This window comes from Odocoileus virginianus, chromosome 24 (genome assembly GCF_023699985.2).
Source record: "Odocoileus virginianus isolate 20LAN1187 ecotype Illinois chromosome 24, Ovbor_1.2, whole genome shotgun sequence".
Classification (NCBI taxonomy): Eukaryota; Metazoa; Chordata; class Mammalia; order Artiodactyla; family Cervidae; genus Odocoileus; species Odocoileus virginianus.
In genome coordinates, this window is record NC_069697.1 from 44,605,275 (window position 1) to 44,630,731 (window position 25,457).

The following is a 25,457-nucleotide window of genomic DNA, read 5'->3' on the forward strand; positions in this document are numbered from 1 at the left end:
TTCTCCATCTACTAAGATGCATAAGGTACCTCTCTATACTCCCAGAATTTATTCTGCTTTCTTCTCTCACTGTATTTTCAACACTACCTTTTAAGTAAGCTGTCTATGTTCTTTCTCTGGATTATGACCATCTTGAAGACTGTGTCATGTGTTTTCCATCTTTGCACTCCTAACAAGTAATAGTGCCTGACATTTGTTAGCAATCAATAAAACTCTACCAACTAAGTCAAGTCTTCTTTTTACTTGATTAAACCACCTAAAAATCTAAACCAATGCTACTCAAAGTAGCAAGACCACAGACTGTCTATTTATGATAAGGCGTTTGAGCCAGAATGTGTGAAAGAATGGCTTCCTTTTTTGAGGAAGTCTTGCTATGAAAAAATGTTTAGCTAAACTAAACAGTGCTATCGGATCTATATTCTTGCCCCACTTTGAGCCAAACACTTGAAAGTTAAACAAAGACATTTTCATAAAGAAAATTAACTTTATGGATGAAAGTTAAAATTAATTTTCATCCACTTTTATAGCATATGTATGTTTACAAATACCCAAAAAGATTAAAAATGAAGGGATCTACTTTCACTGGTTAAAAAAGAAAATAAAATAAAGACACAAAGCACTTCAAAAGTTTTTTTTAAAAGCCAAGACACATTAAAAAAAAAACCTAATAAATTTTTAATTAGAATTTTTTTCCTTTTTTTAAACAGGACAAGTAACAGATTACATCAAACTTCAGAACTTCTCAAATATCTAGTTATTATACACATTCCCATCTGTCTTGCAGGGAGGGATCTTGGTCGGCTTAACAGTTTCAGATAAAATAAGCTGCATAATAGTATATATTACAATAATAAGTGTACAATGCTTACATGGAATATGTTTTAGAAGCAAGAAAAAGATGCATATGCATCAAAAGGCGACCTCTTAAAATGCCACAACTATTTTTTTACATTCACTCTTGTAACAGGTCACAAGATGGGGTCACTAAGCTCAGATAAATCACTGTGATGCACATAAAATACAGAAAGATTGGTTACTTTATATATTATATATATATATTTATATTTTCACACGTTAGCATCTGAGACATAAACTGAGAATTTAAAGTTTATTCTCTTCAGATAACAAACCATTTTTTATTCTTCATAAACATGGTGCCCACAAAAGCACACAGGTAAGGCACAGTAAGGTTTTCTCTTACAGAACAGTGTGCATCATGTTTACTTAACCAGGAAACGTGCATTAACTGTGCAAGTTCATGCTGCAAACCTAACACATATACAATTTTAAATAAAAGGAAACTGAGCTTTAAACAAAATCAAAATTGGTACAATTTCAGCTGTTTCACATATTCATTTGGACTGACAATGATATACCAACAGGTTATTTTTAAAAAGCCAATTGCTACATTACAAGTAAACTTTACTCCATAACTATTTTAATCTGAAATCATAAACCATAATAAAGTAACTTTACTGAAACAAAGTAAATACCCAGGCACAAAGTGACCATCACTCGTGCATTTAATATACTGTGGACTTTCATGACCCAAAGTTGGAAACGGAATTTTTCAAATACACATTTTGCTGCGACAATGTGCCCTGCTTTAAACTTGACATACAACAGGGAAGCTAACATTTCATTAAATTATAAATAGATTGGGAAAATGACTTAATCCCAGTGGTACTATGTCATAGCCCTAGTATTTATAATAAATACAGCTTTTCACAAAATACTTTCCCAATATCTGCCAATTGCTTTTTTATTGCTCACATAAATTTGAATCTATTACAACTGATATTGGAACTTTCACACAAAATCATACTCAGACATTTTTATATAAAACCTATAAAAGTTATTTTAAACTTGTATCTAATACTTCCAGGTGTCTGGCTGTTTGATCTGTATGATAGTACAGCCATATGTATATATGTGTGTGTATATATACACATATACACATACACACATATATATATACATACACACATATATACACATACATATATATACACACATTAGATTATGAATAAAATAGGAAGCTTATTTTACTGCTTTAATGCAGACATCCTCACAAAACAGACTACTTTGGCCATCACCAGCATTTATACATATATACAAAAGCCAGTTTAAGTACATGTACATCCACTTACACTTTTATGTAACCACTAAACCCGAGTTGATTTTCCCATATTCCGGCTGTAGCAATGAATCTCTTACAAGCAATAGAAACCTAAGGTTAAATTGGGAAATTAACAGTTTTACCACATTAGCCTGTAAGGAACTATTTAGGTGACTGTATACAAAAATTCACAATATCAGTTTACAGGAAATTATGGAAAAACAAGAAGCCTTTGCCCCATGCTTTTGTGTGGTTATTCAAACACTTCTTGGTGCAAAATACAACCATCATATCTGAAAATGCTTAGTAAGGTCAATGTTCCTCATGCAAAACTTTTAAGTGCATTGGCTTAACTGAACTCCAAAAACTGAACAAAACAATTACTCTATCTACTCAGCATTGCTGCCTCACTGCTAAGTCCCTTTGGAACCTTAAGATTTCTGGAACGTTCAAATAGAGCTGTATTCAATAAAAATATTACATACAAAAAGCATTAAAAAGGGAGACAGGAAGCCAAACAGGAATTTTCCTACTGTAAAGAACAGTCTTAGGAGTGGAAGAAAGTCTTTTCAGGAACCTCCTTGAGAATTGGCTAGGCCAGTCCGAAGACGAAGATGAGACATAGAGTTCATATGTTTATTTGATGGCTTCAAGGGGGTGTTGCAAGTAAGAGCCTGGGGAAAGCGATGGTGATATCTATCTAGTCGTAAATATTTTACTGTAACCAATTTCCCTGTTGTAAGATAAAAATAATATTTTAGATCTGTATGAATATGCTTAATATTAATAGAAAACAAATGGTGGTAAAAGATAAATGAACACAAATAAAAATCTAAAATTATTACTCTACAAATGATAACCTAAGATTCTTTAATTTAAAATCTGGTAGAATTTAACAGTAAGCCATAATTTATCTTTTCAAAATGTCTGTAGTATTCAAATTTCTTACCATCAAACCAAGAGCCATGCAATGCCTTAAAAGCTTTCCCAGCATATTCTGGAGACAGACATTTAACATATACACAACCCTGCAATATTTTTAAAAGGAAACAAAAAGGAAGAAAGAAAGTCTTAGTTTAGTAGCAACACTTCAAAATGTAGAATCTAACAGTGAAAGCTACTTTACCTCACGAGAGTTCTTGTCTACTGCAATGTGAACAATGCCGTCGTTATCACTGCATTTTTCTAAAATTGCTTCTTGAATTGCCAAATGCCACTGATCCCCTATTTCCCTGAAAATTTAATGAAAACAAAAATCAACAGCCATATTCCTACTCAGAAAGAAGTCTTTTGTCTCTTCAATGAGCACATGCTAAGTTGCTTCAGTTGGGTCTGACTCTGAAACCCCATGGACGGTAGCCTGACAGGCTCCCCTGTCCATGGGATTCTCCAGGCAAGAATACTGGAGTGGATTGCCATGCCCTCCTCCAGGGGATCTTCCCAACCCAGGGATTCAACCTGCGTCTCTTATGTCTCCTGCCTTGGCAGGTGGGTTCTTTACCACTAGCATCACCATATACCTAACTAGAATTAGGACAGCTTAAAAACCATATATTTTTAAAAAAACTATGTATATAAATGCTTTTTACTAGCAGTAGGTAGATTTTAAAATGTTAGCATTCAGAAGTCCCAGCTATGTTCTCACTTTCCAGTGAAAGCTGAGGCACTGAAGGATCAGCCTACCATAGCAAAATAAATGTGTTTTCAGTTTTATGTTTAAAATCCTTTGCACTTACAGTCATTTCTCTCTAAACAAGTGTTAATAAACACTTCAATGAGTTGTGGTAAACTTGTAAAAGTTAAGCATTATTTTTTAATGACAATTTCAAATTCCTAACTTAAGGAAAATTCTTAGTAAATATATTCTGAGCTGTTTTTTTCCAAAATATTAGAAACTATACAGGACAAACATTTTGCAAAAATAAGTCACTTTACTATTATGAAAGAGGTTCTGCTACAGTAACACACATTTGTATTTCTTGTGAGATACAGACAGTGGGGCAGAGGAAAAGGCCATTAGACTTCAAATCATACATTTCCATCTCAGGTGATAAAATCCTGGACTGGCATAGATTTCCTAATCTCTAAGGTATGAGGTAAAACTCCCAATAGAGGGATCACCACACTATTGTTTCTACCTCTGCAAAATGAAGGGGGTGCGTGTGTGTGTGTGCGCGTGTGCGTATGTGTGCGTTTGTGTGTGTGTGCTGACAGTGCTTTGCCACATTAACAATTTCACTGTTACTTAGTTTACCATATCAACTATTTCTTAAAATAAATGAGTTATCAGATGGGAATTATGCATACTTTACACATAATACAATTTCTACTATCAGCTTTTTTTAAAAAACAGAATCTGATTTGTCCTATTGTTGGACAGATAAGCAGTCACCTCTAGGAAGCAAATTCTAAAGAGTATTACAGCTTATATGCAAAATATTATGGATTTTAAAGAAATAACTATTGACTATACTATTTTCTGGAATGCACGTGTCACTGTAATTATATAGAAAAGTTTCTCAAATGGTAAATGGACATAAAAGTTCCTCAAATATTGCAATGACAGGTAGACAAATCTTATAGAAAGGAGGGTATGTATATCTTTCGTAGAAAACTTTTTTTATAATAAGGGTTTGGAAATTTTAAGACAGCAGACATTTTTATTTATATTGCCTACAGAGGCAAAGAGTAGTGGCAAACATGACATACATTTAATAAGCAATACTATTGTTTATCATCATATCTGTCATTAATCTGATTCAAGCATCTGTCTTCTATAGGGATTCACAGTAAATACAAGGATTTAAGAAAGTTTTTCAAATCATTATACACCTGTGTCTTTTGGGAAAACTTTGTTTCAAATTTAAAAAGAAGAACTGGGAAAAATGTAACTTTTTGGTAGTTAAAATTCAGAAGTAAAAGAGATTTTTCAATTATAGACACAGCATTATAAGACTATCATGTATTTTTCAGCCTAATATTAAAAAGATTGCATGTACCTTTTGTCATAATACTTACATAACTGGATCAAACATATTTCGAATCTTCAGACATGGGGTCAAACTATTTGGTGGTGAATTTCTTCTATCTAAATGAAATGCTATAAAAAACAAATTAGTTTTACTATTTTCCACTGTTCCATTTTATTGAAAGGTATTCAATTGAGAGGTCACTCAGTTCATTCAAAAAATATTCACTGCATGTTTTTACTATGAGCTGGATCCCTGGATCAAGGTGAATCAGACAGACCCAGTCACTGATCTCACACTTTACAGTTGGAGAGACAGATGAAAAACAGTATCTCCAGAGAAATTATAACTGTGGCAAATTCTAAGAAGGGTATAGAAAACTGTCAATGTACTTAAACCCATCTGTGAATATCAGATAACACTGAGGAGGGTGTACCTATGGTTGATACTTGCTGATGTATGACAGAAAACCACAAAACTCTGTAAAGCAATTATCTTTCAATTAAAAAAGTAAAAAAGAAAAAATTTATGCTGAAACCTAAAGAATAAATAAACATAGGCAAAATAAAGAGAGGTGTAAAGGACATCTAAAGCAAAGATGACAGCTTATACAAAGCCCAAAGCAAGAAGGAACTTGATATATTCAAATAACTAAAGCAAGAAGGAACTTGATATATTCAAATAACTAAAAGACAGCCACTGTGACTAGAGATGGAACAACAGAAAGATAAACCTGGAGAAGACGCTGGATTATGGAGGACTATGTAAGCCACATAAAAGTGCTGGACATTACCATAACAGCAATGGGAATCCACTCAAATGTTTTAAGGACAGGAATAGTAAGATGGGATCTCTTAAATTTTTTAAATAGACTGTTAGGTGGAAAATAGATGGAAGTAAAAATGAATGCAAGGAGACTAGTTAGAGGTTATTATGTTGTCCAAGATGGAGATGATAGTATGTGGATAAGACAAGTCAATGATGAAGAAGGAAATAAGTGGACAGAATCAGGACATTATGGAATAGATTTGACATGACTTGTTTAATGACTGCACATGTAGCGACTAACTAAGGGAGAGATTAAGGATGACTCCCAGGTTTTTGACAGAACCAACTGAAAAGGGGACGGTATCATTAATTAAACAGGACACTGGAGGAGAGGTCAGTTTGGAGAGAGATGACATTATGTTCCTGCATGTGTTGAAAGTCTGGCGCTTCTTAGTACAGAAGACAAGTATACATCTGGGTATAAAAATCTGAAAGTCAGAACAGAAGACTTAGTGCATGATATAAAACTGAAAGTTATCAACATATATATAGCAAATGAAGTTGCAGCATAAGATTATTTGAGAAGACCAGGAGAAGATAAAAGATGGCCTGGAAAAACTTCAATACTTAGAGGTCCAGGGAAATCTGGAAAAGAAGATCTAAGAAATGGTAAGAAGTAGGATGAAAATCAGAAGAAAGAGGCAACCACAAAACAAGAAAGTACCAAGGCAGGTTCAATTGTGAATATTGCTAAGTAAAATAAGGGGAGGGAGGTGGGAGGGGGGATCAGGATGGGGAACACATGTAAATCCATGGCTGATTCATGTCAATGTATGGCAAAAACCACTACAATATTATAAAGTAATTAGCCTCCAACTAATAAAAATAAATGAAAAAAAAAGGAAAATGTCCATTGAAATTAGCAACATCGAAGTCTGACAGTGATTCCCTTGAAATGATGATGGATAACAGATTGAAGTCAGCTAAAGAATAAATGGGAGGTGAAAAAGTAAAGACAGTGAGTAAATTGTTTAATGCTATTTGGCTATATGTAGGTAGAGACACAGCTATAGGACAGTGTATAGTGCAACAATGTGTTTTCAAGATGAGACTACAGTATGTTTAAGTGCTAATGAAAAGATCCAGGAGAGGCAGGAATTTAAACACAGTAAGGGAAGATAATTGCGAAGACTAGAGGGAATGAGATCCAGAGAGATCCTCTGAAGAGAAGGGCTGGGTCCTTGTTAAATGAGATAGTACACTGACTGCAACAAGAGGTGAGGATGAGAATGTACGTGTTAGTCGCTCAGTCATGTCTGACTCTTTGCACCCCATGAACTCTAGCCTGCCAGGATCCTTTGTCCATGGAATTCTCCAGGAAAGAATACTGGAGTGGGCTGCCAGTTCCTTCTCCAGGGAATCTTCCCAACCCAAGGATCAAACCCAGGTCTCCCACACTGCAGATTCTTTACCATCTGAGCTACCAGGATGAGAATAGATTCTGGTAATTCTATGGATTTAGCAGTGGAAATTTGAGGCAGGTATAATCCAATTGCTTCTATTTTAAGTCATCAACTGAGAATCAGAAGATGGAGAAGAGCAAAGCTTTGAAAAGAGGGGACGAGATCTAAAACTGCTTTTGGGTAGAATAGGAAACTGAAGCGACTAGCAAAAAATGGTAGGAACAGGAAAGGCAAGTAGTACTGACAACCTAATTGCAATTAATTATTTATCAAGGTGCCAGTCTGCTAAGTGGTTGTGACTCTCCCTGCTATGCTCAGTCATTCAGTTCAGTTCAGTCGCTCAGTCGTGTCCGACTCTTTGTGACCCCATGAATTGCAGTACGTCAGGCCTCCCTGTCCATCACGAGCTCCCAGAGTTTACTCAAACTCATGCCCATCGAGTCGGTGATGCCATCCAGCCATCTCATCCACTGTCGTCCCCTTCTCCTCCTGTGCGCAATCCTTTCCAGCATCAGGTTCTTTTCCAATGAGTCAACTCTTCGCATGAGGTGGCCAAAGAATTGGAGTTTCAGCTTCAGCATCAGTCCTTCCAATGAATACTCAGGACTGATTTCTTTTAGGATGGACTGGTTGGATCTCCTTGCAGTCCAAGGGACTCTCAAGAGTCTTCTCCAACACCACAGTTCAAAAGCATCAATTTTTTGGCGCTCAGCTTTCTTCATAGTCCAACTCTCACATCCATACATGACCACTGGAAAAACCATAGCCTTGACTAGACGGACCTTTGTTGGCAAAGTAATGTCTCTGCTTTTTAATATGCTGTCTAAGTTGGTTATAACTTTCCTTCCAAGGAGTAAGTGTCTTTTAATTTCATGGCTGCAATCACCATCTGCAGTGATTCTGGAGCCCCCAAAAATAAAACTCTGACACTGCTTCCACTGTTTCCCCATCTATTTCCCATGAAGTGATGGGACCAGATGCCATAATCTTAGTTTTCTGAATGTTGAGCTAACACTCAGTCATTAGCATACAGACAAGCAGAGATAAAACAGTTCCATCCTTGGTTGGAATTTACCAGGGTAAGATTAAGGACAGGTGATGACATAAGGGTACTAGCAAGAGAGTGACTGAAAAGATGGACCAGGGAAACTAGGATGGACAGGAAAAGAAGTGAAGACAGGAGAAAGGCTAAAGAACTGGACAAAGAATGAGCACTGAAGAATCAGAGATTATGGAGCTCCCAAATACATGAAGCAGGAAGGCTGAAAGGATGAGCTCATGACAAAAACAGAGTGTATCAATCAAAGAGTTCACAAGTGTCAGTAATAAGAAACATCTGCAGTATGAATATTCGAACAGTGTTTGACATGGGACGGAGGTATAGTTACTAGATATGAAAAACCTTTTGCCAAATCTCACATCAAGAAGGTCTGTGAACCTCTAGTACCTTCCGAACTTCTCTAGCAGTATATAGATTCTGTTCTTAGATGCCCTTTTAGCTGTAGACAGTCTGACTTCCTTGAAATTCTAATAAGACCTAGGTTAGCAAGGGTTCAACCAGAGAAAACAGAAACATTCCTATCACCTTATTTTAGCCTAGACCCAAGACTCCAGAAAATAAAAGACCTGGAAGAAACGATCCCTGGCCAATTCTAGTCAGAAAGTAGTCCAAAAGATCAAACTGATTGATCTCTCTAACTAAACTCTAATTCCCATGGCTATGTAAAGATATAGTAGCTACTGAATGACACATTTTAAATAACCTCAGGAGCTACCTTTGGGTCCTTCAAATGAATGCTATTTATTCCAAACATGACATCTGTCAGAAGCATAAATAATTCTTGTGCTTCCCAGCAGATAGTGTTTAATTTGTAACTCGTGCTTTACAATACCTTTAGACATACTAATATTATCACCCATTTCTTATTTAAGTACTATTTAGAAATTGAACTAAAAATTCAGTAAGGTTGATTATTTAACAGTTACTTGGGAAAGTACCATTAAATGACAATAGCCTGTAGTGGTAGTGAACTCAAAAGACTACTCTTAACTATTACACCAACTCTGCAGACAAGCACCGTTTTGTTATTTAGCCACAACACTCGGTTGTGGGATATCTCATTTCACTGACCAGGGACTGATCCTGGACCATGGCAGTGAAAGCCTGAAATGCTAACCATTAGACCACTAGGGAACTCCCCAGCATGCACCCTTTAAAGCAAATAGTTAATGGTTTAGTGTCATCTTGGCAACAAAGCTTCATTTTTACATCGCAATTATGGAACCTATTATTCAAGGTCTTTGAAAGTGAAACTCAATTAGAGAAAAAAAGGGAGAGATTGGATTTTATTTCAATTTCAAAACAATTAATCTACCTTTCCCATATAGTCTATGTTTAGCAAGAATTGATAAATATGCTTTTTATCCAACAAGATTAAAAGAAACTCAACTAACTACTAGTTCTGAAATACAAATTAAACTAGCCACGAGATTTCTTTTTGCAACTAACCATTAAGATACAAAAAATTCAAATGCAGTAACAGTTATTACTTGTAGAGGTTTGGGTACATAAGGCAACCAAACACCAAGTCCTCCTATAAACTTATATCTGTTTTTGCAACTATACAAGCATTAAGAAAAATATGGGAAGACACCCACAAAAGTGACTTGGCATGAGATATGCAAGTATCTCATTGGTGAAAGACTCTTAATGAAAAAGGCAAGCAAAAATAGAAAAAAAAGAGAAGTTAAAAAGTTATGATTTCACTTACATATGTTTTAAATATAAAATAAATATGTGTATATATAAATATATACTTGTGCATATATAAATATGTATCTATAAATAAAATATATATAAATTATATATTATAAATTATCTGTACAAAAAATATCAGAGGAAAAGAATGCAGTTAGATCTTTAGTACTAGGTTGTTTTTAGTAAGTGAAAGAGAAAAAAAATCAAAGTAATGTATCTAGTACTGTATCAGTGTGAAGACAAACCATGTTATTTGTATTAGCACACAGAAAAGTGGGAGGACAGTAAGAAGCTAACACGGGTTCCTTCTACGGGATGGGGCTGGAAGGGAGCTTTGCCATCATATATATCTTTCAGTTGTACTATTTTAAACACATAAGAATTTCATATTTGAAAAAACGGTCTATATTTTTTGTTGTTTAAGCATACATACCTTGACCTTGCCACACTTTAGAAGGTATTACTAATATTTTGTCACAGGAGGCAGAAGGCTGGACCCACCGCCAAACTAGGAAGTCTGCACCACCTATTCTTCGTGTTTCTGTGCGAACTCTAGACTCATTAGCAGCAAGGAAGTCAACAGCTCTATCCCAGACTTTCTTCATTTTCTTCCTATCATTTGAAGGAAAATGACAAACTTACTATCATCTTTGTCTGTCATCTTTTTCAAATATTAGTAACTGAAGGTAGCAGTTGTCATTCTTAATTAGGGCTGTTCTTATCAATGCTTATGCAGTTTTTTCCAAAAAGGTTAAGGTGCCTGAAACTCCCCTCGGATTTACCATGTCTGGACGTCCAGAGGTGGAACAGTGCATTGGCATTTCCCCTCTCAGACGCTCTACTGATGACTCTGATGTGTTGCTACACATCTTACACAGGGTGAGAACGCTGCTTCAGGATGTGACATTATCTTTTATTTTCAAGGAGTAGTTGTTGAATTCTTTTATTTAAAAAGCTTCATTAACAACAAAATGAAGTATTTTAAAACATTAAACATCACTGGCTACTGTCTGTCTCTGTTTATTTATCAGGATGTAATTGAAGGAAATAAGGTAGAGACTTTTAAAAAGTAAGAAAAGTATGCTTAGAAATTCAGTTGTCTATTACGCCACTTGAAATCAGGCCAATAACAGATGAAAGCTTAGAAAGAGTTTGAAGTACAAAAAGACACCTGTATAGTAAAACAGCTATTGTTGAGAAGGGTCATAACTTTCAATGCAATTTTCATGACCACAGAAGGTAACATTCTGATTTACTTCAACTCAAAATGCTTTGAACACACCTGTCATGAGGTTGTATTAAAGAATCGCGCACATGGGGAATAGGCATGTAAGGCTGTAAATCTTTGTTTTCCTGGCAAGCTTCATTATGACTTCGTAAAACATCTGAAAGTAAATGAAACAAATTTACAAAGAAAGCAACTCTTGGACACCGTGTAATCTATCACATGGTGACTATGCTAGGAACAGTTTAGGTTTTCACCAACACTGACCTATAATTTTCACCACCATGTCATACATCTGCCGTGTCTCCTCTTCCTCTTTCGTCCAGCGATACTTCATGTAGCGCAGAACAACACAGACCATCATTACACCTGTAATATTTACATATGCTGTGGTCAGTGGCATTCAGTAATATTTGTTGCAACCTAAAACAACTGTCAGTTGTTAAATCTGATATAACAAAGTAGAGGGATAAAAGCCATTTTGACAGTTTCTACAGTGATTATTTTAACTGCCATAATGGGATAGTGGAATAAGTCTTCAAGACAGTGGTTTGATTTAGCTATGTAATAAAATTAAGTATAAAAATTCAATATTAAACATTGCTCAGTGTGTCACTTAATCTTTCCAGAAAGAAACATTTCTTCTTTTGGTTGACAACTGAACATTTAAATTCCTTTTTTTTTTTTTAATACAAACTAACATGCTTCACAAACCTTTTTCTTTGCAGCATTAAGCTACTAGAAAAGTGAGTCTTATGAGACTGTAAACATTTACGTAAACTAAATTATTTTTAAAGGACGTGGGTAGAAAAGAGGGGAAATTTCTAATAGTCACATAGAATTAGGAGGTCTGAATGAAAATTTTAATTTGGATAAACAGTATTTTCAAAATTAAAAATAATTTTTAAAAAGTTAATTTCTAACCCAGTATTATAAAAATAAGCTAATTTTTATATCTTCCTGCTCTATTTCCTAAAGTGGATTTCTATCTATGCACTGTATTTGCTTTTTCTATGACATTCATATGACAAAGGCTGATTCCTACTTGTCAAAGCAGTTTCCTAAGCCCTTAGGTTGATACTGACATTGTGTGTGTTAGTCCCTTCAGTTGTGTCTGACTTCTTGCAACCCAATGGATTGTAGCCAGCAGGTTCCTCTGTCTATGGGATTTCCCAGGCAAGAATACTGCAGTGGGTTGCCGTTCCCCTTTCCAGGGGATTTTTCAACCCAGGGATGGAACCTGGGTCTCCTGCACTGCAAGCAGATTCCTTACCAGCAGGGCCACCAGGGAAGCCAGCTGACATCATAAACACCCTCAGTATTACTACATCTTAGAGAAGCCTTCTGGATGTGATTCATAATGACAACTGCTGCAGAAGCATATTCTCAGCCCCGGCACTGGATGAAGTACAGACACATCTGGACTACAATGTGCCTTCCTCATTCTCACAACTTACCTAGGCACAACAGCAGCAGCCTGTGCGTGACAGTAACAAAAGCACGCCGGAAGCGACACCAGAAGGACATCTGTGGTCTCGTGGACTGTAAAAATTGAACATCAACTATATCTGTCAATTCTTCCTCAGGGCCATAACCAACACACCTATGCAAAAATAATTAAGGGAGCATTTAGAGTCAAAACCACTGCTTAGGCTACAAAATAGACAAAGTAGAAACCAAATCCTTTACCTTATTCCAACATCTTTTCCATTTTCAAAAATCCACTGTAATGAGATATTAAATATATCTTCATATTCAGGACCTAAATCCTAATAAGAAAAATAAAGAAAATAACCTTAATAATTCACATTCACTTGATTTCATGTGTAAGCTGTCCTATAAATAACATACCTTATATAACACCTTAAACTATATAATAAAATATATTATTCAATACAGAAAAATGAAAAGAAATAAAAGTCACCATTTCCCCACCACCCTAAGATAACCACTGTTAACATTTTGCCATGCTTTTTCATTTATTTAAAAAATAAATTTAGATTATTTTTAAAAATTGCTCTTCAAGTTATCATCGTGATAAGAGTGAATTAGTCACTTTTTAATGGAGCACTATTTATAGACGGACAAAATGACAAATTACTTAGACTTGGTTTCCCAGCCATTTTCTCAACAAGTGAATGAAGTATGCCCATCAGTTTCAGAGAAACAACTGATTGTGTTATTCACGATAAAATTAAAGCTTTCAAATGAAGTGAAAAGCAGAATTTTAAATAACTTGCTTCCATTATTATGGACTTGACAATTTCACAGTGCTTAAAAACTTTTGAAATGAGACTGTGCTGTGATATTCACAAATGTGACTTTAGAGTATAGCATATTAAAATGTGTCAACATTTGGAAGATCCAAATCAACTAGTGACCCAATATATTCCAAATGACCAATCATAAGCTATAAAATCTTGCGTTGGTAAAAGAGCCATTCTAAGTGCAAAACAGACGAAAAGGCATTAGTATGAAAAGTTCACTGTCATGGTTTTAAATTCTATACTACACTAATCTTTAAGAAACTATTACTTGTAGAGTTTTAATGCTGTATCTAAGAAGAGTAGATGACTTGAGAATTAAAATACTTTTCCCTGTTTTGACTACCTATCTGTGTGAGGCTAGATTTTCGTGATGTACTTCAACCAAAACAGCATCACAATGGATTGAACGCTGAAGCAGATATGAGAATTCAGTTGTCTTTTATTAAGCTGGACATTTGAGAGATTTGCAAAAATGTAAACCAATGCCACTTCTCACTAAATGTTTTTACTTTGGAAAATACTATTTTTCATAAAATACACTATTTATGCTTACATGTAATAAATTCATTATTCTTATTTTAAATGAGTAAGTAAAATTTAAAATGTTGCTTTAATTTCTAATATGGCAAATATATATCTAAATAAATACATATATATATATATATTCTACAAACTAATGCCATTTAGGATCATCAGTAATTTTAGGGCTACAAAAGGATCCTGAAGAGCTCCAGTGGCGCAATCGGTTAGCGCGCGGTACTTATACAAAAGGATCCTGAAACCAGAAAGTTTAAGTGCTATGCATAAGTGGATTATGTATTTTTTGAATCAAAATATTAAAAACGAAAGTGGTGTTGTATTATACACACTGTTTTTCTACTTGCTTTTTTCACAGAATGAACTGCTGTTGTCACTGTATATCAGTATAAGTATTCATGGAACAACTCCAATTTTTTCCAGCATCACCCTCTCACTAATGAATATGAAATGGTTTCAATTATTTGAGTATAACAAATAATACTGTAATAAACATTCTTAAAAATTCTTTCATTCAAAATATTTATTGAGAGCTCACTATGTACCAGGTACTGTTCTAGGACCTAGAAATGTAGCTCTAAGCAAAAAGCCAAAATTCTCCAAGCTCATGGAACTTTTATTCTATTCAAAAGTATGTCTTTATATACTTTTGGAAGTGCAAAAAAATGAATTTCTAAAAGTAGAAACAAGAAGTCACTTTATAAAATCCTTTAAAAATCTTTATATGTAATAGCTACTGCATTTTAACAACAGATTCTTCAACAGTATTGGAAATTACAATGTTCTCATTTGATCAGTTTACTCTCTAATGTTATTTTAACATATCAAATTTGAAAGTATAATAAAGAATTTTATGAAGCAAAAACTATTCCTAACTATGAAAGATATATACTCATATAAAAAAGAATTAGAAAATAAGAAAAAGTAAATTTTGTTTAGTATTGCTTCAAAAAGTTATGCAATTATACAAGATAATTTCAGGCAATTTCTGCTTTTTAATTTATTTTTTTTATTGAAGGATAAGTGCTTTACAGAATTTTGTTGTTTTCTGTCAACCTTGATATGAATCAGCCACAGGATACATATATCCCCTCCCTTTTGAACCTCCCTCCCAATAATTACTGTTTTAATTGTTGAAGTAGACACTAGAAATCACTTTGCATATAACTAAAAATAAAACAGAACTCATATTCACTTAACTCTAAATTATAGAAGATTAAAGCTTTGATAAAGAAACATCAAGAGAACATATTCCTGGTTATATTGCATCAATCAGGATTAAATAAAGCACAAGCAATACAAGATTTTGAAAACTCCATACAACAATATTAATATGGGAAAGACTAGAGACTCTTCAAGAAAATTAGAGATACCAAGGGAACATTTCATGCAAAGATCGGCTCAATAAAGGCAATAAATGGTATGGACCTAACAGAAGTAGAAGATACTAAGAGGTGACAACAACACACAGAACTGTACAAAAAAGATCTTCACAACCCAGATAACCATGATGTGATCACTCACCTACAGCCAGACATCCTGGAATGCGAAGTCAAGTGGGCCTTAGGAAGCATCCCTATGAACAATGCTAGTGGAGGTGATGGAATTCCAGTTGAGCTATTTCAAATCCTAAAAGATGATGCTGTGCAAGTGCTGTGCTCAATATGTCAGCAAATTTGGAAAACTCAGTAGTGGCCACAGGATTGGAACAGGTCAGTTTTCATTCGAATCCCAAAGAAAGGCAATGCCAAAGAATGCTCAAACGACCACACAATTGCACTCATCTCACATGCTAGCAAAGTTATGCTCAAAAATCTCCAAGCCAGGCTTCAACAGTATGCGAACTGTGAACTTCCAGATCTTCAAGCTGGATTTAGAAAAGGCAGAGGAACCAGAAATCAAATTGCCAACATCCGCTGGATCATCGAAAAAGCAAGAGAGTTATAGAAAAACATCTACTTCTGCTTTATTGACTAGGTCAAAGCCTTTGACTGTGTGGATCACAACAAACTGTGAAAAACTGTGAAAGAGATGGGAACACCAGACCACCTGACCTGCCTGCCTCCTGAGAAATCTGTATGCAGGTCAGGAAGCAACAGTTAGAACTGGACATGGAACAACACATTGGTTCCAAATCGGGAAAGGAGTATGTCAAGGCTGTATACTGTCACCCTGCTTATTTAACTTATATGCAGAGTACATCATGAGAAATGCTGGACTGGATGAAACACAAGCTGGAATCAAGATTGCCAGGAGAAATATCAATAACCTCAGATATGCAAATGACACCACTGTTATGGCAGAGAGCGGAGAAGAACGAAAGAGCCACTTGACGAAAGTGAACGAGGAGAGTGAAAAAGCTGGCATAAAACTCAACATTCAGAAAACTAAGATCATGGCAGCTGGTCCCGTCACTTCATGGTAAATAGATGGGGAAACAATGACAGACTTTGTTTTTTTGGGCTCCAGAATCATTGAAGATGGTGACCGCAGCCATGAAATTAAAAGACATTTGCTCCTTGGAAGAAAAGTTATGACCAACCTAGACAGCATATTAAAAAGCAGAGACATTACTTTGCCAACAAAAGCCCATCTAGTCAAGGCTATGGTTTTTCCAGTAGTTATGTATGGATGTGAGAGTTGGACTATAAAGAAAGGTGAGAAGAACTGACGCTTTTGAACTGTAGTGTTGGAGAAGACTGTTGAGAGTCCCTTGGACTGCAAGGAGATCCAGGCAGTTCATCCTAAAGAAAATCAGTCCTGAATATTCTTTGGAAGGAATGATGCAGAAACTCCAGTACTTTGGCCACATGATGCGAAGAACTGACTCATTTGAAAAGATTCTGATGCTGGGAAAGATTGAAGGCAGGAGGAGCAGGGGACGACAGAGGATGAGATGGTTGGATGCCATCACTGACTCAATGGACATGAGTTTGAGTAAACTCCAGGAGTTGGTGATGGACAGGGAGGCCTGGCGGGCTGCAGTCCATGGGGTCACAAAGAGTCCGACACGACTGAGTGACTGAACTTGACTGACACAGAGCTGAAGACCTTGTGTTAATTCCTGTTTGTAATATATTGGTTTTTGAAAAGGATTTTGTACTCATTTAATTCCTTTCAAAGACTGTATCCTTCAAAGACACAAACAAAATAACACCCTTGAAAGATGTGGATATTTTAAAAATCAATGAAGTACATACATTATATTTAACTTGTATTTACATATACATTTTTCAGTTTCTACTCCATGCAGTATTTTATGACATTTTTTCATTATTATACAGAACTTGAAAAATTAGACTATAAACATATTTCAAGTAATGCAAAAATACATGAATTTCTAAGTTTACTTGCTGTGTAATTTAAATATAAAAATGGAGGCTGAAGATTATAAATAGCATGAGTGCCCTCATTAATTATCCTTAAAGACAAACGTAATGCTTCAAATGAACAAGGACAGCTACTCTAATAAGTTAAACATGTAGAAGAACGAAGAGCTTAACACTTCTAGTTATAAAACAGCAGAAGGATAGAAAAAGGTATCTGTTGTTATTTTTCCATTTTCTGTTCTCCTTTCCTATGTAAATACTCCTGGTCCAACCACTACCTGGAATTCAACAGAACCATGGAATGTTCCTTTATGAATATACATTTTAAAAAACAAATGATAATTTATTTAAAACTTTCATTTAAGATTTAACAGAGTTTGAATTCTTAAGTAAGCCATTACTTCCACAAATATTCGACATAGTACATGGAGTTCTATAGTATCATAAAATGGAATTTTTGTAGAAAAGTTGAATTTTTTTCTGGCATATGCGAATTAAAAACAGTTCATGCTAACACTGTCGCATACAGCATCTACCTGATTTTAAGTCTGAAGTGTTTTATTCACTTTTTGGAGCCACTTGGAAAGCTGTAATGCAAGGGGTAAGCCAATTTTTTTGGCAGAGGGCAGACAGTAAATATTTTAAGCTTTGCAACATATACACTTCTGGTCTCTGTCACTTACATATTTTTAATGCAACCTTTAAAAATGTTGTAAAACCTCAGAAGGCCATACAAAACCAGGCTCATGAGCTGCAGTTTGCCAATCCTCGAGATAAGACATTCCTGTATCATAAAACACCCATTTTCAAGTAACTGACGACAAAATTCAGGAGGAAATCAAGTTTTTAATTTTTTTTTTTAAGTTTTTAATTTTTAAAGTAGGTCTATTATTAACATAATTACTTGTTACTATTTATTTATAGGCAACAGTTCAGCTAACACACTGCTGACAGCATCACAGAAATTTTTCTAAATTGAAAGGAAATTTTCCCAAATCTTTAACAAATTAAATTTATTTTAATACACTGTAATTGATTCCCAATTACAAATTTACCTTATTTTCAAAATAACTAGCCGAAATGTGTAATTAAAAAACCCGTATCAGATGCTTTGAACTTGGATTACAGTTTCAAGGCACAAAAATAATACTGCTTCACGTAAAAGATTCAGTTCATTAAAGAAAGCAGCAAAACGAACGGAGGGGAAAAGATAGTGGTGCAGGGAAAAGTGAAGCCAACCTTAAAAATCTACCGGATAAAGTTCACAAATGGATAATTTGCATGACAAAAATAGCTATGTGGCTTTAGTGAATATTCTGGTGGCTCAGTGGTAAAGAATCTGCCTGCAATGAAGGAGACGCAGTAGGAGCCACAGGTTCGATCTCTGCATCAGAAAGATAACCTGGAGAAGGAAATGGCAACCCACTCCAGTATTCTTGCCTGGAAAATCCCATGGACAAAGGAGCCTACTGGGCTATAGTTCAAGGAGTCTCAAAAGAGTCAGACATGACTTAGTGGCTAAACAATACACATTAAATGCTACCTTTAAATTACATAAAATATGACACACAGAAATTAATAGTGAGTATGATTTAGTTCTTAATGTTTCAGTGGAAAGTTGATCTTTTACTTCCAGGAATAATGGAAGAATATGGTCTTTAGAAGACAAGAGGCCTGGAATCAGATCATGACTCCACTACTGAATTGCTGTATGTATAACCACAAGAAGACATTAAGAGAATATAAGTCATGTAGGGAGATGCATATACTTTGTTCACTTCTTCAGATTCTCAACCCTATTCAGGGTCAGTCTCTTGACCACTCAATATGAGGGCATGGGTTATAAACCCAGCTCTTCCACCTAAGAGGCAGAATAGTATAGTGAAAAGAGTAGATATTTTGATTCTATTCACAGTTCCATCACTTCCTAGCTGGATGATCTAGTTATTAAACCCCTCTGAGCTTTATTTTCTTTATAAAGGTGAGTCTGAAACCACCTACCTTGTTGCATCACTGTGAAATCAAAGGTAGCATACAGAAAGTACCAAGATAAATTACACTTGAAATACTATAACCATTATGAAAGGTACCAATTCATTCCATTTTTTAGGATACTTATTTTTCCACAAAGACACAATCTTATTAATAGTGATTAACATTCCAAGTTAGCCTATAAAAATTTATTCAACCCATAATTTGGCATATTTGCAATCTTCTTCCCTATTATATTCTTTACAAATCTTAAAACATATTGTGTTTAAAATTAAACAGGTCTTAAAAGTGACCTAGGAAATGAACCACCATTCATTTCATCATTCTATTGCTATGCTATCATACAAAGTTCCTATTATTTAACTTTGCATCTATGTCTTTTCATGAAAATATAGTGCCACGTACTTCCTAAATGTTCCACCAGAGGGACCTCTTAACTTTTCACAAATCAAAACTAGATTTCAACCTCAAAAATGATGAATAAAAAGCCCCCAAAAAACACTGTAGGAGTAAAAAAAATGTTAAAGTTATTTAAATTAATTGTCACATTTATTTAAATTTTCTTTGAAGGAGAAAGTGAGAGAAATTTAAAAAAAAAAAAAAAAAAAAACAGAATGTAAAGACTCAAAGTGAAAAAAGTTTTTACCGAGACTCATTCACTCATTTTGGGATTCCCTGGTGGCTTGGTGGTAAAGAATCTACCTGCCAGTGCAGGAGACCTAGGTTCAATCCCTGGGTCGGGAAGATCCCCTGGGGAAGGAAACGACAACCCACTCCAGCATTCTTGACTGGGAAATTCCATGGACAGAGAATCCTGGTGGGCTACAATCCATAGGGTCACAAAAGAGTTGGAGATGACTTAGCAACTAAACAATTCATTCCTTTTACTCCATCAAACATTTACTTAAAATGCACCAGATGCTGGGGGAAAATTAGCTTACAGCATATGAGTTCTACACATTTTCTAGCTCATTTATTTCTGAATGCAAAAACTTAATTGTGTTGCAGATGAAACCATGGTACGAGCACATAAAAGGTACAATAGCTCTCTCTCCATAAGCAGAAAATCTACAATATACACATGGTCGTCATTGTTTGATGACAGAATTGTAGTGGGATTCTTCCATATTTATGTTAGAACTTGGGTAAAATAAAATAGGTTGTGCTAAAATTATCATTACAAATTAGAAAGTAATCTGGCAATATATTTCAAATTAACAAAAGTTCTTTGAACAAGTGATTTCCTTCCTAGGACTATTTCCTAAGGAAACAATCACAAAATCAAATACTATAATGCAAAATTAGCATGCTTTCATAATACTGAAATCCCACAACCCAGGACAATAAAAACACGTAAAGAAATATTATTCAGTAATAAAAAGGAACAGTTTTTTTAAAAGCCTGAACAATGACATGGGAAAATGCTAACAACTTTAGGGAAAAAATATCAGTATTTATAACATTTATACTGATACTAATTTCAGGGGGAAATGTAAGACTAGAGAAACATGGACCAAAATCAGTGGCTAACTTTAGGTGGTGAATCTGAAATGCACTTTTCCTTTAATTTTCTATATGAGTTAAATCATAAGCATAGGGTAATGTTATATTGAAAAAAAAAAAAAAGAAGCCTTATTAAAAACAGCACCTAAGCTTTTATCTAGACCATAAAACTTTATTTCTTTGGAAATACTCCTGTTTAAGGTTTTTCTTTTAGTAGCAGTCCAAACTGCATCTTTGATGATAACAAGTTGTATCAGATTTCACAGCAACTGAAAACCTGAAAATTAAAACTCCAAAAAGAATACACACCCCCCCAAAATGTATAACAAAAGGATATTATCTACATAAAATAACTTCATTTAGCTAATTAAGAAATTAATCCAAAATCTTTTGTAAAAATATACATTATATGTTCTACTAAATTTCTTTTTTAAAAAGGCAAAACCTAATCTGAAACATAAAACAGTTCCAGAGAAAAGATATGAAGATCTTTTAAGACTGGAATTCACTATCATCATTATAAAAAAAAACAAAACTCAATACAGACAGTTCCCTACTCAACTCATGAAGGGGTGCTTCTAGTAACTTCTTTGCTGCTAGTTTTAATAGAACTAATCTTTTGTACCCACTGCTACTTGGCTTAGACTTCAACTTGTCCCAACTCTGGTTCTGTGTCCCTTCTTTTTTACCTTATCCAGTCAAATGGCTGGGAAGGGGAAAAAGATGCAGTTAATCACCTTTCCATACCAACCTGACTCCTCCAGCTCCAACTTGACTACCAATGAAGTCTTATCCTGTTCCCAAGCCCTATCCCATCCATTTAGTCCTTCCTTCTAACACAATTCAGTAGACTTAGAGAATCTCAGGGTTCTTGTGAAAAGTAACTTAATCCTATCCCAGGAATTTATGACCGATGATAGCACATATCTGATATCTGGGCCATTACCACTCTCAGAGAGTCAAGTGAAGTGAAAGTTGCTCAGCCATGTCCAACTCTTTGCGACCCCATGGACTATACAGTCCATGACATTCTCCAGGCCAGAATACTGGAGTGGGTAGCCTTTCCCTTCTCCAGGGGATCTTCCCGACCCAGGGATTGAACCCAGGTCTCCCGCACTGCAGGCAGATTCTTTACCAGGTGAGCCACAAGGGAAGCCCGAGCCACAAGCCAAGCTGAGAGAGACTCAACTGGGGGGAAAAGGGGGGAACCAAGAGGGGTTCATTGGTTGGGATCAGTTTTTCCTACTGCGAAAAGTAAAAGCACTTTCACTTGCTGGCTTTGGATTCCCATATGTTCTGCCCTTTTCCTGGACTATCTGACTCTGTGTTCCCTTTAGTCTACTCAATCCAATGCTGTCTTTGCCTTCACCTGCATAATTCATCTAGCAATTCTTCCACTCTAAGACAGAGCCTCATAATTATAAGCCCTCCTTATTTAGACCTTTTTGGATCCTGATCCTTCAGCTATCCCAACTATTAGCTACTACACTCTCCACAAGTTTACCTGTCATTAATGTTGTCATCTAGGCCACAATTGAAAATGAAGGAGAGAATGAGGTTGACAGACAAAATCTGCAGCGTGTTAGAGAAAACTCTCTCCAGAATGACACTGGTTTAGTTAGGAAACACACAAAAAAAGAAATAAAATTTATTGGAAGTTAGTATAACCTCAGGAACTGAGCTAGGTACTTTATACTTTCACGTAAGTCCTCCCAACAACTCTGATGGTCATTAATGACAACGGTCCCATTCTCACACTGAGACACGGGTACCGAGAAGTAAGGGGACTTTACCGAGACGCACACCTTCTACCTGCCAGCGCTACAATTCAAGTCAACATCTACTCCTCATCATGTTATACTGTCTTAACATCTTTTGTGTATCTACATGTAAGTTATGAATTAAGTTAAAAACTAAGTCCATATTTCTCTTTTTTGACAAGCATATCATGGGGGATTGCCACCAAAACTTTGCTTAAAGCTTTAGAACTATACAAGGTTCTAACTTTAAAAACAAAAAAGGTGGTGACATCAGCAAAACAGTTGAATAGGAAGCCCCTGATCCTCCTTTCCTGCTAGAGACACAAATTCAATACATAGATTAATTCCCTTTGTATGATAAGAAACCCAGAAACCAGTTAAGAGGTTCTTGCAACCCAAACAAGTACAAAGCCAGCTGCATAAAAGAAGAAGATTTGTAACACTCACTCAGTGGAGTCCCTGCCCCTGGCACAGCATAATGTGATTGGGAGAAAATTCCCAACTCCTGGCTTCTCCTTGAGCAGGGAAAAAGAAGACTGGAGTATCTGTCTAAATGTTCAGACTTTTGGGGGGCCACCAGAGGGATGAGGTTCTGTCGTGCTTGAATCTAAGCACTAATAGGTCAAAGGGCACCAGGTTGGGGACCACCAAGAACGATGGCACTAAACTAGCACACACCGGCCACTGCCCCTGCCTGCAGCTCACTGCAAAATAAGTGTTAGAAAACCCCAACTCCTCATGTCTCCCCGAGGAGGGAAAGAGCTGGAACATGTGTCTAATGTTTCAGCTTCTCACAGAGCTACCCAAAGGACTAGTTTCTGTATGACCTGTTTCAAAATACCGAGACCTGACATGGTCTAGATGCCTGGACGCTGCTGAAAATAAAAAGGAGCTGGGCAGCTTGCTGTTGCTCCAGGGGACCCGCAGTACAGCAGACAGACACCAGAGGGAGCAAGAGATTACAGGCTCCTGTAAAAAAAACCTGTACAGTTTTCTTGTCCGTTTGAGTATTAACTGAAGTACAGATTTTGTTCAAATTTCACAAAATTTTATATTAGTGCCCATTATTTGTTTTCATATTTCATTCAAGATCCCACATTGTCTTTAGCTGCACTGAGCAGCTTCAGCTACATGTAACAAATTCTGATAAAATCTCTTTTCATTTTTATTCTGTCATGCATATTTTCTAATTTTCCTTGATGTGGGGCTTCCCTGTGGCTCAGATGATAAAGAATCTGTCTGCAAGGCAGGAGACCTGTGTTTGATCCCTGGGTTGGGAAGATCCCCTGGAGGAGGAAATGGCAACCCACTCCAGGATTCTTGCCTGGAGAATCCCATGGACAGAGAAGCCTGGAGGGCTATAGTCCATGGGGGTCGCAAAGAGTCGGACACAACTCTTTTCTTGATATGGCTCCTTAGATACATCCATCATTTAAAAGTGGACATTACCAAATACATGGGATTTTTAAAGTATCTTTGGTATTAATTTCTCATTCTGATATTAACTTCTCATTTAAATGCTCTCTTCTCTGCAAACGCCCTCTGCGCTTTCTCAGTCTTCTAACTTTATTGAGGCTTTCAATGGCTACGTCAAGGATTTCTCTTGGTATATGTCACATTGCACTTGAAAATATGTGGGTTATTTTCAAATATCTTTTGACAGATTTCTAACATAACTCCATGGTGATAAGAGAACAGATCCTGTTTTTCAATACCTTCAGACTATGAAATTTCATACTTTGTTTTACGTTTTTGGATATGTTCCAGTGTCTCCTGATTTATAATCTATAGGAACCTGAATAGAATTTGTATCCCACTGTTGTGTGAAAACTGTATAAATCTTAATTATGTTGAATTGGTTCATAGTGCTTTCCAGATCTACTATACTCTTCTACTTTTCTGTCTACTCATTCTATTATTAACTTTTGAGAGTTTGATACTGAAACTCCAACTAAAAATTTATGTACTTAAAAAATAATTGTAATATATAGTGGAACTATTAAAAAAAAGAAGAAACCTGAAAAACCTCTCTAGTTGGGAATATACACCCACAAGCCCACAATAAAGATTTGAGGAGACCCAGCATATCTGAGCTCACCGGTAAAGGTCTTCCCCTGCATGAAGGCAGTTCTTAAAAGACTGGGAGATGTGGTTTTCAAATGGAATATCCCAAAACAAAGTAGCAAGGCACACAAAAAGAAATGAGGAAACACAGCCCAACTAAAACAACAAAATAAATCTCCAGAAACTGACCCTAAAGATACTGAGGTATATGAATTATCCAATAAAAATTTTATAGTAAACTGGCATCACTGAGCTCAGGAAAACAACATATAAGTAAAATGAGAATATCAAGAGAGAGAAAATACTAAAAAGAACCAACAGGAAGTCTGAAGCTGAAGAATACAATAACTGAATTGAAAAATTCACAGCATGGGTTCAGCAGCAGTCTTAAATCCATCAGAATAAAGAATCAAGGAACTAAAAGGTAAGTAATTTAAAATTATCCAGTCAGAGGAAGAAAAGAGAAAGAAGAAGAGTGAAGAAAGCTTAAGGGACTTAAGGAACATCATCAATTGGACCAATGCACGCATTATAGAAGTCCCAGAAGGAGAAGTGTGAAAGGAGTAGAAAGTTTATTTGAAGGAGTAATAACCAAAACTTTCCAATCTGGGGAAAGAAATGGACATTCAGATGTAAGAAACCCAATAACTTCTTATGGGATACAGCAAAAGCAGTTCTAACAGAGAATTTCACAATGGTAAAT

General features: G+C 35.7%; 1 protein-coding gene and 1 long non-coding RNA gene across 2 annotated transcripts in view; one reads left to right on the top strand and one right to left on the bottom strand.

The window, feature by feature from the left end:
* LOC139030867 (uncharacterized) overlaps positions 1–25,457 on the top strand; it is a 45,212-nt gene that overhangs the window by 13,609 nt on the left and 6,146 nt on the right. The gene's annotated exons all lie outside the window — the stretch shown is intronic.
* LEMD3 (LEM domain containing 3) overlaps positions 652–25,457 on the bottom strand; it is a 67,503-nt gene continuing 42,697 nt past the window's right edge. The window contains exons 5-13 of the mRNA XM_020885330.2: positions 12,992–13,071; positions 12,760–12,905; positions 11,570–11,671; positions 11,360–11,462; positions 10,511–10,689; positions 5,138–5,219; positions 3,246–3,351; positions 3,069–3,147; positions 652–2,852 (exon numbers count right to left, since the gene is read on the bottom strand). Coding sequence (XP_020740989.2) covers positions 2,689–2,852; positions 3,069–3,147; positions 3,246–3,351; positions 5,138–5,219; positions 10,511–10,689; positions 11,360–11,462; positions 11,570–11,671; positions 12,760–12,905; positions 12,992–13,071 — 1,041 coding nt within the window. The 3' untranslated portion in view covers positions 652–2,688. The remainder of the gene's footprint in view (positions 2,853–3,068; positions 3,148–3,245; positions 3,352–5,137; positions 5,220–10,510; positions 10,690–11,359; positions 11,463–11,569; positions 11,672–12,759; positions 12,906–12,991; positions 13,072–25,457) is intronic.